The sequence below is a fragment of the Sus scrofa genome, chromosome 4 (genome assembly GCF_054392235.1).
Source record: "Sus scrofa isolate SSC_HxYL_T2T_F1_AM1 chromosome 4, Sscrofa_HxYL_maternal_Yorkshire_Landrace_v2.0, whole genome shotgun sequence".
NCBI lineage: Eukaryota > Metazoa > Chordata > Mammalia > Artiodactyla > Suidae > Sus > Sus scrofa.
The window spans coordinates 125870466-125884335 of record NC_139386.1 but is presented as its reverse complement, the minus strand read 5'-3'; the positions used below and the strand labels follow the sequence as shown (position 1 = coordinate 125884335).

General features: G+C 35.4%; 1 protein-coding gene across 2 annotated transcripts in view; it reads right to left on the bottom strand.

Moving 5' to 3' along the window:
• Positions 1-13870, bottom strand: part of DPYD (dihydropyrimidine dehydrogenase) — a 783111-nt gene that overhangs the window by 139051 nt on the left and 630190 nt on the right. For both annotated transcript variants that reach the window (XR_014842857.1, NM_214044.3), the window contains 1 exon segment: positions 6127-6269. Coding sequence is in view for 1 of the 2 variants with exons in the window: in NM_214044.3 (NP_999209.2) it covers positions 6127-6269 (143 nt within the window). In the remaining variant the exon portion in view is untranslated.

Below are 13870 nucleotides of genomic sequence, written 5' to 3'. Positions count from 1 at the left end.
AAAGAAAAATATGTCAATTTAAGCTACCTAGATGAAAGAGTTCCGATGCCGTTTAAAATAACTGAACATTATCAGTTATTCTTCCTTCGTATATCACAGCCTGACTTGAGAGTGAATGAAGATGAGATAAAAAAATAAGAAATCTTTGGATAAATATGTTTTCCATCCACCCAATAAGAATTTAGAATGTAGGAGTTCCCATCGTGGCGCAGTGGTTAACGAATCCGACTAGGAACCATGAGGTTGCGGGTTCGGTCCCTGCCCTTGCTCAGTGGGTTAAGGATCCCGCATTGCCGTGAGCTGTGGTGTAGGTTGCAGACGCGGCTGGGATCCCGCATTGCTGTGGCTCTGGCGTAGGCGGGCGGCTACAGCTCCGATTCAACCCCTAGCCTGGGAACCTCCATATGCCGCAGGAGCGGCCCAAGAAATAGCAAAAAGACAAAAAATAAAATAAAAATAAAATAAATGTTGAAAAAAAAAAACCCCAAAACCAGACAAAACCAAACCAAACCAAAATAAAACAAAACAAAAACAAACAAACAAACAAACCAAAAAAAAAAGAATTTAGAATGTAGTATGCAAGTTTTTACCCTCTAAGGAGTCCCACCAATACAGCTGAAGTACCGAGGTCTTTCTGCAGCATTATGACCAAGAGAGAATATAGGTAAGGCATTTGCACTCATGTGGAAATAGTATCATCTGATGCTTCAATTACTTCTTTTTCTCTAGTTTCAATAAAATAATACAACTCTTGATCACATTAAAAAATTCCATTTAGCTTGAACTAGCTCCATCAGAGCAGCTTTGATTATTGCTAAAAAAAAAAAAAACTGATTTGGTTATATAACTCTAGTAAGTGTCTGTCACAGGACTCAGCAAATGCCCACTTCACTTCCTCTTTCTGTTGTATTTCAGGATTTTCTATTAACTTCAGTGACAAACCCACACAAAAGAAATGGAATAAAAAAACCCACCCATACAATCTCAATGAAGGCACAGGTCATAATTGTACATGAATGAACTGATGGCTTCCTATAATTTCTGATGTTCTGAATCAAAGTCTTTAAAAGATTGAATTGTAATGGAAATATCATTAAATTAAATTATAGAAACCCACAGTAATTCAGTGGGAAAAAAAAGTAGCATAGTTCTTATATTCTCTATCTATATATAATAGAGCAGAGTGAACATTTTGTGATAAAATCCATCACTAAAAGAAACTGACTCAGTCTGGGTTTTGGTTACAATACAAATCCCTAAATAGTTTTTTATTAATAGAAATTGTAGACTAGTACTTAAATCAGATGAAGGGGGTATACACTCTGAAGGCTAGGTCTGGGACTAACAGACTAAACATTAAAATAAGCCAGTGTTAATTTATTAATATTTTCAAACAGTTTTAAGGGGGAATTATTCAAGTTGTTTATTTATAGTCCCTTTCATGGGTAACTAATTGACAGCGAGAAACAAACTTCTTTTTCAGAGTAGCCCTTCAAAATATTTAAGAACTTAAGAGTTTATTAAGATTTCAGGAATGTAATTTAACATAGAGGTATTTACAAATTTCAGTAACTGAAATTTACTAATAATTTTCATTTAGATTTTTTTATAGCTCTAACTTGCATATTTTAGCTATCAAGAGCCTATCAAAGAAGATGAAAAATAAGATTTCAAAGACACTTTCAGAAGCCAGTGAAGTTGACTGACAAAGTAAGAAGAGTAGCTACCCAAGAATACAGACCCATAATTAATTCTGAACCTTATTCTTGGCCAAAATATTGCACCTAGTTCTGCTGTAATGGTCATTTTTACTCGAAAGTTGTACCAGGGAAATGATCTGGAATACTCAATTACTCTCTAGCTAACTCCTTGGTTTTTATATTTGATATTCATGGAGGCATTTTTAAGGTAGGGTTTTTGGATGCTTTACCACTGAAATGTTAAAATCCTTGTGAAAGCAAGTTATAGAATAAGGTAATAAAAATAAACAGTGCCAAGGAGAAATGATACATCCCAAAAAAGGCTAAAAAGGCTTTAAAAAGTGAAAATTTCCCACGAAAATGCAATCTGCAGCTCTAAAAGGCATTTTCCATTTATAAACCACGATAGTCTAAAATATTTTGTGATTTTTATATTTCAGTTAAACTCTTAATTAGCAAAAATTTAAGTAAGTGATACTACAATATCACTTACTTAAATATAATACAATACCTCATTCAATAAAATTTTCCTTGATTCCCTACCTTCAGTTTTTTTATACAAAAGTTATCTTTTCATGGAGACCTCTTTTTTTCCCCACAAGCTTTTATCATCTTACACATGAGATAATACACTTATATTTCACATTTATTATGTCTTTGCCTTCACTGTAAGCCCCATGAGGTTGTGGACTTTCGCCTGTTTTATTCACAGAAATAAGTATTCCAAATTCCTAGAGTAGTGCGAGGCATGTAAATTCTCAAAAAACATTTACTGAATGAATAAATGAATGAATGATTATCTGTGACGGATACTGATTAACAAGAAAGGTGTGTTCTCTCACACCAAACTTATGAAAAAAATTTCAGCTTTCCATTTTTGAAATCTCGGTACTTTTTCTAAAGCCACATAGAAAGTCATGGTTATCAAATTCATTTAAAACTGAATTTGAGGGAGTTTCCCTCATGGCTCAGCAAAAACGAATATGACTAGCATCCATGAGGACGCATGTTTGATCCCAGGTCTGGCTCAGTGGGTTAAGGATCCAGCATCGCCGTGAGCTGTGGTGTAGGTCAAAGATGTGGCTCTGATCCTACATTGCTGTGGCTGTGATGTATGCCCACAGCTGTAGCTCCGATTAGACCCCTAGCCTGGGAACCTCCATATGCCACTGGTGCAACCCTAAAAAAGCAAAAAACAAACAAACAAAAACCTGAATTTCAGCTTGCTACTTTGAATAGAAATGCTTATTCCAATAGTGAACTCATCTATCTACTTTATATATATGTGCATCAGGAAAATCAGAATCAAAATACTTATTTGTATCACTATTTTTGTACCTATTACTTTCTCTTTCAATACTCCAGTATTATCAGCACCATCACACTGATATTTAGATACATTTCATGTGTCTGATCATACCTGGTAAAGTATGCATCTTATCAGTACATACTTTACATCTGAGTAGAAATAGAAAGATAATTTAATAGCATTCCACCTTAAGATATATAAGTGGATGAGTTCTTCAGGGGAAATATTATAGAGCCAGGGAACAAATAGCCAAAAAGATGACAGAGTGATGATAGAGGGAAATAGGGCCTTGAGAGGCACACAAAAATTGAACTAACTACTGAAGGGATGGGAAATTTTTTTTAAAAGATGAATAAAAATTGATGCTCACCAGTTCCCAAGACCAAGCTAACATTAAACATTGTGAATTTGAAGTAAATTTGATTGGCAGAGTTACCTGAATTTCTCTAATAATATTCAGCAGCCCAGAAGTAAAGAAATAAAAGATTAGATTAATCCAGGACTAGGGAGTGGAACAGGGTAAAATCCACTGGAAGAGAAATAGAAATGTTATACATTCTTCCATTCAAATGCCAAGCCAAAATTATAAATTCAAGGATTTTCCCACTCATAACTCTCCTAAATATATCTTAACACTTATTTTAATTCACACTTTAGCTAAAATTGGTTTAAAAAATATTTCCTGGCTGAATAAAAACATGACTCAAGCTAATGATACATAATCTGTAATTTACTACCAATAAAAGCCTATGTGTAGAACTTCACATTTTTAACAGATCCATTGAGAGTCAATACTTTACATAGCTGGAAAGTCTCTGGGCCATTCCTAGCCAGAACTTAAGGGGCAGTGCTTTGGCAACCACTCTTTAATACTCTGTTGACCCCCTTATCCCCTCTTTATAATCTGGTAAAAAAAATCATAAAAGTATATTCATTAATAAATTCATTCAACAAGTATTTAATGTGTTTCTGCTATACACAAATCAATACAACAGGTAACCAGTGATTTATGATGGGGCCTGGTATCAAGGGCTAAACTGAGCCAAACAGATTTCCTCTTCTGAAAATCCAAACCAAAAGATATTAAGCTGGTGAGGTATTTCATGTAGAAGCTACAGCTGACAGACCACCTGTACGGTGGGCCCATGGTGACCATGTGCTAAGAGAAGTTCAAAGGAGGCAGAATCAAGGAGTAAGGCTTGGAGAGAAAGGAGTGGACAGAACTATAGATTCCTTTGATGGAGAAATCACATGGCTTACAAAAGAGAGATGGAGACAATCTCTGCCCAGAACTGTCCCACTGATTCTTGCAGACCCCATTTCCATTCATATACAGATTACAACAGGATTCGTTTTCTTCAGGTAGTTTGAGTGATTCTCTGCTTCTCTACTCTATAGCAGTGTGTATATATCCATCTCAAACCCCTGATGCATCCCCCCCCAATATTTCCCCTTTGGTAAACACAAGTTTGGTTTCAAATTCATAAGTCTGTTTCCATTTTGTAAGTTCTCTTGTATCATTTTTAGTAGATTCCACTTATTAGTGATATATGATATTTGTCTTTCACCGTCTAATTTCATTTAGTTTGGTAATTTCTAGGTCCATCCATGTTGCTGCAAATGGCATCATTTCATGCTTTTTTATGGCTGAGTAATATTCCATTGTATATATGTACCACGCATCTTCTTTATTCAACTCTCTGTCGATGAACATTTAGGTTGCTTCCATGTCTTGGCTATTTTAAATAGCGCTGCAATGAATACTGGGGTGTATGCATCTTTTTGAATTATGGTTTTCTCCAGATATATGCCCAGGAGTGAATCATATGGTAGTTCTATATTTATAGGAACCTCCACACTGTTCTCCATAGTGGTTGCACCAGCTTACATTTCCATCAACAGTATAGGAGACATAACAGGATATTAACTCTGACTGTCAAATTGGCAACACAAGATATTGTACTTTAATTTCCCGCCAGATAATGTAAGTGATACTAAACACTCTGCTTCCCAATTACCAGCAATGCAAGGTAGTAAGAAGCCACATTAAAGGAGGAATACCTCAGAGGTCACAGGCTAGTCATCATATGGAAAATTTTACTCCTGGGCCAGGTCAGATCATCCAGACCTGCATATCTGGTCCCTGAGAGAAATGCTTATGCTGTAATGTGCTGAGGCATTGTACTGGGTTTATGCTGAACAGCATTATAATATAAAAAGCAAGTGTAGGCATTCCCGTCGTGGCTCAGCAGAAACAAATCTGACTAGCATCCATGAGGACGCATTTTCGATCCCTGGCCTCGCTCAGTGGATTAAGGAGCTGTGGTGTATTTCGTGGATGTGGCTCAGATCCTGTGTTGCTGTGGCCATGGCATGGACCAACAGTTACAGCTCTGATTTGACCCCTAGCCTGGGAACCTCCATATGCCATGGGTGCGGTTCTAAAAAGACACACACATAAACACATAAAAGCAAGCAAGTGTATAAATAATAAAAATTAAGTAATTTCCCAGTTATTTGTAGGGGGCTATTAAGAGTATAATGGACTACATCTCAAAGTATCCCTTTATGAAATCAATGGATGAATGTCCCTCAGCTTTGTACCACAAGAAGGTAAATAATTTGTTTCTATATTTTGCAAACTATGAGGCCAGTGATTTTCTTGCTTTGGCTACCAGGAAGCTGAGTCAAGCTTGTTAATCCCTCTAGTACCTTGTGGACATAGACTTTATCTATTGGCCTTACCTTTGACCACTTTTATTTTTCAATGAAGATTTTACTTTAACCCAGATTTCCTCATATATTTGCTTTTTATCCAGTAGTACTGTATGCATTTTGGTACCTGATCTCATTGATTTGAGAAACAAATAGGTGAACAAATACATTTAAACCCCCCCCTCCCCGCAAATCAGAGGGTTTGTAAAGCTCTTAATAAGACAGGCAGTGAACCACAGATTTGCTCTCAACTCCTAATAGAAACTTAATGAGTGCTGCCTTTTTGAGCTCACATGGCCTCTTTCTCAAAAAAAAGAGAATTACAAGAATTTGTTGTCACATAATTTACACTCTATTTGTTAGACAGAGCTTTTTGCAGGGACAGACAAACACAAGTCCTACCTGGAGGACCGAAGCACCACTGTGGAGAAACTGAAGTCCACTTTCAGCTGAGTCAATTCCACCAGTAGCCAAAATGGGAAATCCAGGCAAAGCACGAGCAATGGTGGTCACAGCTCTCAAAGCAATTGGTCTGATGGCCGTGCCTAGAGAAAATGAGAATGATCAATGGTTAGCACATTGGCCACTGGAGCATGTTGCCTTATAATCACTCTTGTGATGGCGGTGTTGTACTAGAGAACATTCAAATTTCTTTATCTCTACTTCGGATATATACATAGGCAGTATAATATATAAACACTGTTATGTTTCAAAATATGTTAATTTGTAAATGGTTGTGTACTTATTTTAAGGATTTTGATACTATTATTGCATGCAGGCATGTTATGCAAGTGGGTATAGTGGCTCTAGAACTCTTGCATAAAATACATACACATTACAATTTGCTATACAGAAATGTGTAAAAGATTGTATGGAATGCTCAAGCATCTGTTTTAAAAAGAACAAGGAATAGCAGATTCTGTAAAGAAGAAACAATCACACACAGTGCATAAACAGACATACAGCTCTGTTATGTTTCTGTGAAGTATAAAGCAGCTGGTGTGAATAGAGATACTGCAAAAACAAGCAAGGTGCTGATGAACTTACAAATTCCATATTGAATTTTACATGTATTTCCCCAAATCTGATGAATCACAGAGAGCCTAATCTAATTTTTCATACATTAGAAAATTTCAATCAAGTTAAAGAGAATTTACTAGAATTCAGTAATTAGAGAGTCTGCATTTAATTTTTTATACTTTATGTAACCAAAAATTACCCATACATTATTTACTAATTTTTTTAAGTCTTTCTGTCTTTTGAGGGCCACATCTGTGGCATATGGAGGTTCCCAGTCTAGGGATCCGATTGCAGCTGTAGCTGCTGGCCTACACCACAGCCACAGCAACACAGGATCTGAGCCAGCTGCGTCTGCAACCTACACCACAGCTCACAGCAATGCCAGATCCCTAACCCACTGAGCGAGGCCAGGGGTTGAACCCTCGTCCTCATGGATGCTAGTGGGGTTCGTTAACCACTGAACCACGGTGGGAACTCCCTATTCACTAATTGTAATAAAGGCTGCATTGATGGACAGGACACTCTGAGGTCATATTTTTATATGGTTACACTGTACTAAGGCTGCTTTGGACTCTCAAGGGTTAACACCACCTGGAGTAAATTAATGCTTTCATAACATCATAATATAACTGGCTACTTCTGATGTACACTCATAAGTCAATGGTTTTTTTTGAAGGTATTTTCTGAGTATAAAATAGTTTTGTTTGTGCAAAACTGTGGCATCCATCAAAGCAGGGCTCCACAAACAATAAAACAAGCAAATGGTAAAGTAAGCCTCAGGTGTGAGGATGCTGACACCCCCCTCCCCAGCACCAGCACCCTAACCCCCACTCTCAATAGACATTCTTTCACATCCATGAAAATCAGTGGTTTTCTTTTGATCGTGTTCATTTCAGATGAAGCTGAATTTATGTGGAACTAATGCTTTTGCGCTCAACACCAAAAATGCTTGTGGAAATGACTGTTTCTTCCCCACCTAAAAAAGCTTCCTCTAGACCATAGTGTTTCAGTAAGAATGTAGACTGCTGACCCCTCAGAATTCCATAATTGACATTTAAATACAAGGCGGTAAGTTAGGGCAAAGTAGAAACTGAGTATCAGGATACTATTTCTATTTCAAAATGTTTATCAGTGACTTCTTAGTCTATATGTTTTAATCATAAAAAAAAATCTAACAGAGTAGGCAGGAGAATGCATAGCAAGAATTCACACACACACACACACACACACACACACACACACAAATTTAGAGACACGTATCTTTAGCTATACTAAAAAGAAACCCAAGAGTAAACACTGAAGAGAAGTGTTTTTAAGAAAATCTGTTAACTTAAATAAACCTTTTAGACAGACGTACAGCTATCTTGGCATAATATAACTGACAAGTTCAATATATACTAAGTTGATGGCTCCTTTACACACATGTTACTTTGAAGTAATAAAGAAATATTGGGATTCCTTTTTTTTTTTTCTTATTTAGCTAACCCTAGAGAGTAAAGCAAATTTGAGCTACGCAGATAAATAATTTATTTCTAACTGCACTGTTAGAAGACTATCATTAACACTAAGGGGTAAAATTTCAAAGTGGTACACAGGGATTTGGCCACATATTCCAATTGATATTAATGGACAGCAAACGGCAAAATCCCAGAACACAGCTTTGAAAATTTAACTAGTTACATTTAAAGGGCAACATTACTACACAGGTGTTAAAAAACATTAGCAAATTCTCCCTGGCATTTGAAGATGTTCAATTAGGTCAATAAGACATTTTCTATTTCATGTTTTTCTTTCTTTTCTAAAACTTTCCTAATTTACCTAATGAACCTGAAAACTTCTCAAAGCAATAAAGGTATCTTTTTAAAAATTAAGAATAATTGTGGTCTCTAAGGAAATGTAATCTAGAAATGAAGAAATGCATCCTTCTGTTGCTGGGTAATAGTAAATTCCAGTTTTAATTTCCATGATAAATTCCATTTTTATTGGTTTCCTTTATAATTCAGTTGATTTAATATGAAATACGATCTATCTGTTCTCAGCATTTTTGTGGGAAATTGGTTTTAAAAATGACTTTTATCAACCATGAAAGGTTTTTGGAAGGATACTAAAGGTATATAAAGGAGCCTTCTAAATTTTATTTCAGTTTTAAAATGACAGGAATGAAGAAATAATAGGTTCAATGTCAAAATAAAACTTTGGATGTAAAGGAAACACATATATCAATACCACACAGGATTGCAGATATATTAATTAAAATGCATAAAAATTTCCAGAATCACAGTTATTGAGAGAACTTTTAAAATTTTGTAACTGCTATAGTAATTAAAGATTTTAGACCAAAGACCAGGGAGGAAGAAGTTCAAGGCATTGAATGTGGACTCCATCCTAAAGGAAACAAGGTTTAAATCAAGAAACTGAAATCACATAAGCTTAAATTTACTAACAGGTAATGTGTAATTTAAATTAAGCTTCATCTCCAGGGGGTAACCAGATGGAAAATTCCGTTACATCAAGTCTTTTCTGCTTCAACTGTGTGGGATGTGCCAGTGAAGTAAAAAGCCATTCTGCATCCCCAAATTTTGAAACAAGCTGCAGCTTCAAACACACAAACAAAAAAGTGAACTACACCAGTGCTAACATCGCTGCCAAGAGTTCTGGTTTGTACTAAAGTAGCCCAAGTGGAAAAGCTGGTGGACTAGACTAACTTTTCGTATCTAATCAGTCTCGGACCTCCATACAGTGACATCTTAAACTGCAAACCAGTATGCTGAATTCACAGATCTTTGATAAACTTCACATAACACTGGATTGATTCATGGTCTAGAAAAACATTTTAGTAAGCCAGAGGTGTTGAATTAAATGTTAACCAAACTGATTTCCTTTTTTTCTTAAGAATATGAGACTTTATTCTTTTAAATGCAATTTTTAAAATGCTACGGTTAGCAGTATTATTACTCATTGATATGTAAGTATTAACGTATTTACGACTTAAACAGGCTCTTGACTCAGGCCTCACATATCCATTCATTTGTTCATCTGTCTATTCAAGAAATAATAAGCACCTATGGCTTCTTTTAAAAAAAAAGATACTTGTAATTGAATCTTAACAGCTGAAAAGAGCAATTCCAGTTAATCAGCTTGTATTCTAACCATACATATCAGCGCCCAGGGCAGGTACCTGCAACACCAGCCTCACTGAGCTTAGGAGGTTGTTTCAAGGTAAATAATATAGTTCAATTATTCATTCTGTATACATGTTCCATTAGGAAAATTTCACATTCATTTAAACATCATACATTTTATAATTACTATTAATATAAATTCTAGAAAGAAGGGAGGTTGAGGATGAACTTAGTTACAATATTAGAGAGAAAATAGGGTCAAATGCTTAGGTTCCAATTTTGGCTCCACCGTTTACAAGTAGTGTAACCTTGCAAAAATTTCTTAATCTCAGTGTATCTGTGTTTTTTGATCTATGAAATAATACAACCATAATAATTTAGCAGAGCTGTTCGGAGGATTAAGTTATAGTATACATATTATATATATATATATATATATATATATATATATATATATATATAAAAGGAATTTGTGTATATATAAAGGGCTAGTGCATGGTAAAAATTATACAGATGTTTGCTATTATAACTTGTACTACCTACAAGGACAATTGATTTCAGAGCGAACACTTACTCAGTTTACTCTGTGCCTTCTATGTCATTGCTGTGTGCTTATTAATGCAAGTTAACCAATTTTTTTTTTTAAAATTGGAGACAAAAGAAAGCATGATGTCTATGGTGATGGAACTTTATATAACCTCTGCTGTGTTAGGAGAATCACCCATATCTCTCTCCTTTTCCTCCTCTCCAGCAGCTTTCATTTAGTGGTGTCACAATGTTGGTAAGATTGACTGCCTCTAAAGGTAAAAATCTCAAAGGCAAATATCCCATATATTTAAGATTTTATTTTAGGTCCATGCACTAAATCATTATGCAAGAATTTTAATGATGACATCTGAACTCAGGTTTATTGGTGGTAAGGAGGCAGAGCTTTACTTAGCATGACTAAATCCTTGAAGAGAAAAGGCATTTTTAATGGGCAAGATAGAGTGGAACACATGCTAATTTTGGATAACTGAAATTTTGAATAATTGAGTTTAATTCTGTTTGTTTTTTTCCCTAATCATTTGACTCCTAGGACAGCCACTGCTACAGAATTAATTGTTAGAGCTAAGTCCACAATAAACTCCCTGATAATAGCTCTAGCTGGCAATAAAACAGAAATTGGGTTATAATACTCACTCGTGCTCACTGTGTATACAAAAAGAAAATGTAGTTTTAATTTGCTTACATTAATTAAAATATAATGAATTAAGTGGATAACAAATTCATTAGAAATTGAACTTTGACTGTCTAATTGTTAATAGTTTTAACATCACCCAGAAGAGAGAAAATATTAGCAAATCAAGAATTTCAAGGATTTTGGAGTTGAGATTGATTTTTATAAAATACACATAAATCAAGCACCAAAAATTTACCCCTTAGAAAAACTTTAAATATTAATGAACCTAATATACTGATAAATATGTAAGGCACAGCTATTTAAAAATACATCTTTACACACGGATTAAAGTCCTCTGAGAAAATCAGCATAATTCCACCAGAAGCTGAAGTACTAAAAGGATCCAGGGTTCTATCTAGAGATATGAAACTTAAAGAGGGGGAAACAGACAAAGAAAACCAATTGTTTTATGTTGTTATTATTACAGATTTTTTGGAAAATCTAAAAGGGGGACATTTATTCAATACTCTGTAATAACGTATATGGGAAAAGAATATGGAAAAGAATATGAAAAGAATGGATACATGCATATGTGTAACTGAGTCACTTTGCTGTACACATGGAAGTAACTTAACACAACACTGTCAGTCAACTATACTCCAATAATTTTTTTAATTTTCTTATGAAATGGTTTTAATTTTGTTGAATATTTCAAGAAACTTTTCCCGAGTCTTCAAATCTTTAATGTTTATCTGTTTCATAACATACTCAATATGTTCATAGTCAATTCATATTCAATAGCTTGGCACCCAGCATGGGCCAGGCCTTTTATTTCAAAGTAACAGAATGAAGACTATCCGTTTGCCCTTGTAAAGGGTGAGGGGTTGGCAGAGGAAGGAGTGGGAGCGATTTCCACATGCCAGAGAGACAGAGCGGAGACTGGGGCTCCTTAGCCCTCCGGTGACTTAACCCTTCCAGTGCTGTGCAGACAGATGCTCCCATCTCTAGTCTGCATGTGAAGAAGTGGAAACCCTGGCTGAACAAAGAACTTGTTTGATGTCGCACAGCTGAAAAGTTGAACACCCAGTCTCTGCGGCATCAGAGTTCATGCTTTCGGCTGTTCCCGAGAAACGGCAGTGCGGCAGCTATGAAGAGGATGGTCTTCCTATTGTCTTTGCCTCTGTCTTTGTGGCCTGAGACTACGACCACAGGTTCTAAAGGCCAGCCAACTAGGTGGACATCTCAGCTCTATTACGTCGCACAGCTGTGGCTTTGAACCATTTCCTTAACTTCCCAGAACATCCGCTTTCCCTATCTGTGAAACTGGGACAAACGATAACATAGTATCACAGCAACATGGGGAGTGTTACACGATACCATCTGTGGAAAGCACTTGGCACAGTGCCTGCTTCATAGTGTATAAAGGCTAATATTACTATGCAGAGAAAAGCTAGAGAAAATTGACCAGAGAAGTAAACATTCACTAGAAACATGTGGGGATAAACACTTAATATTTAAGGGGTGTTATACTTCATACTTAAGGGGTATTAATTAATCTTCTAGGTATCAAATTTAGTAACTCTAAGGCATTTCATTTTTAAAGAATATAATTTGAGTCTATGACTGTAAACGCATATATTTGAGTGAATAAAGCTTTATTAGATTTATAATGCAAGTGCAGTATCTAAACGTACATGTCTCAGCCAGAAACATCACTTTGCTAAATCTATTCTGTGCGTTCATGGGCACAAGGTCACATGTACAAAGATGTTCCTTGAAGTATTGCTTTTTACTGCAAAAAAAAAAAAATGAAAACAATGTGAATAATCACTAGTAGTTACGCTATTTGGTAAATTATTGTTTGTAATTTTAAAACTGACATGGAAATATCTCTAGAATATAAGGCTAAGTGAGAAATCACAAGTGGCAGAACAATAGACATGGTGTGATCCCCTTTTGGGTAAAAAAGGGTATGATTATATTTAGTATGTGGGCATGTAAAAACACAGAATGTTGAGCTTAAACTGTTAATAGTTATCATCACTGGGGAACAGGTGGAAGAGGAACTTTCAAGTTTGATATCTATACTTCCATAGTATTTGATTCTTTTAGGAAAGAAAGTATTTATGATTCATTTGTGCAACAAAAAATGACTACTTTTTATAATGTTCCTAAAACAAATCAGGACTAGGCATTTTCAGATTCTGTGCTGTGAAACTTATTATATATGGGAAGTGTGATGATGCTACCCTCTGTACATTCAGAAGAGCACATTTGGTTCTATATCTAATCATTTAAGTAAAATTTAACACACTTAGAATACATCCAGAACAGGGTGACTGGTATACCTCTTTCTCTCTGATTCTGTCTCTTTTAAACACACACATACACAATGAGATGGATCCAGAGATAGAATAAGCTTATGAAAAGTTTTGTTTGAAATCAGAGTTTAAGTTAAAACAGCACAGCTAAATTTAGCAAATTGGTTTTATGAAGTAGTTTAGGCTATGGTGATTTAGCAGAATACAGGAAAGCAACAAAATGTGTCACACTTATACCAAATTAAGAATGAGTTATATTACTTGCATATACAACTTTAATTTTGTTTAACACTATCTGCCAAAAATAAACTCTATTCCCTATAAAATGTGTGTATGGGTTCAGGTCTTCTTTGTAAAAATGAATGAATTCCTGAACAGACGTTTTTCCAAAGAAGATGTACAGATGGACAACAAGCACATGAAAAAATGTTCAACATCCATGATTAGAGAAACACAAATCAAAACTACCATGAGATACCACCTCACACCAGTCAGAATGGCCATCATTAATAAGTCCACAA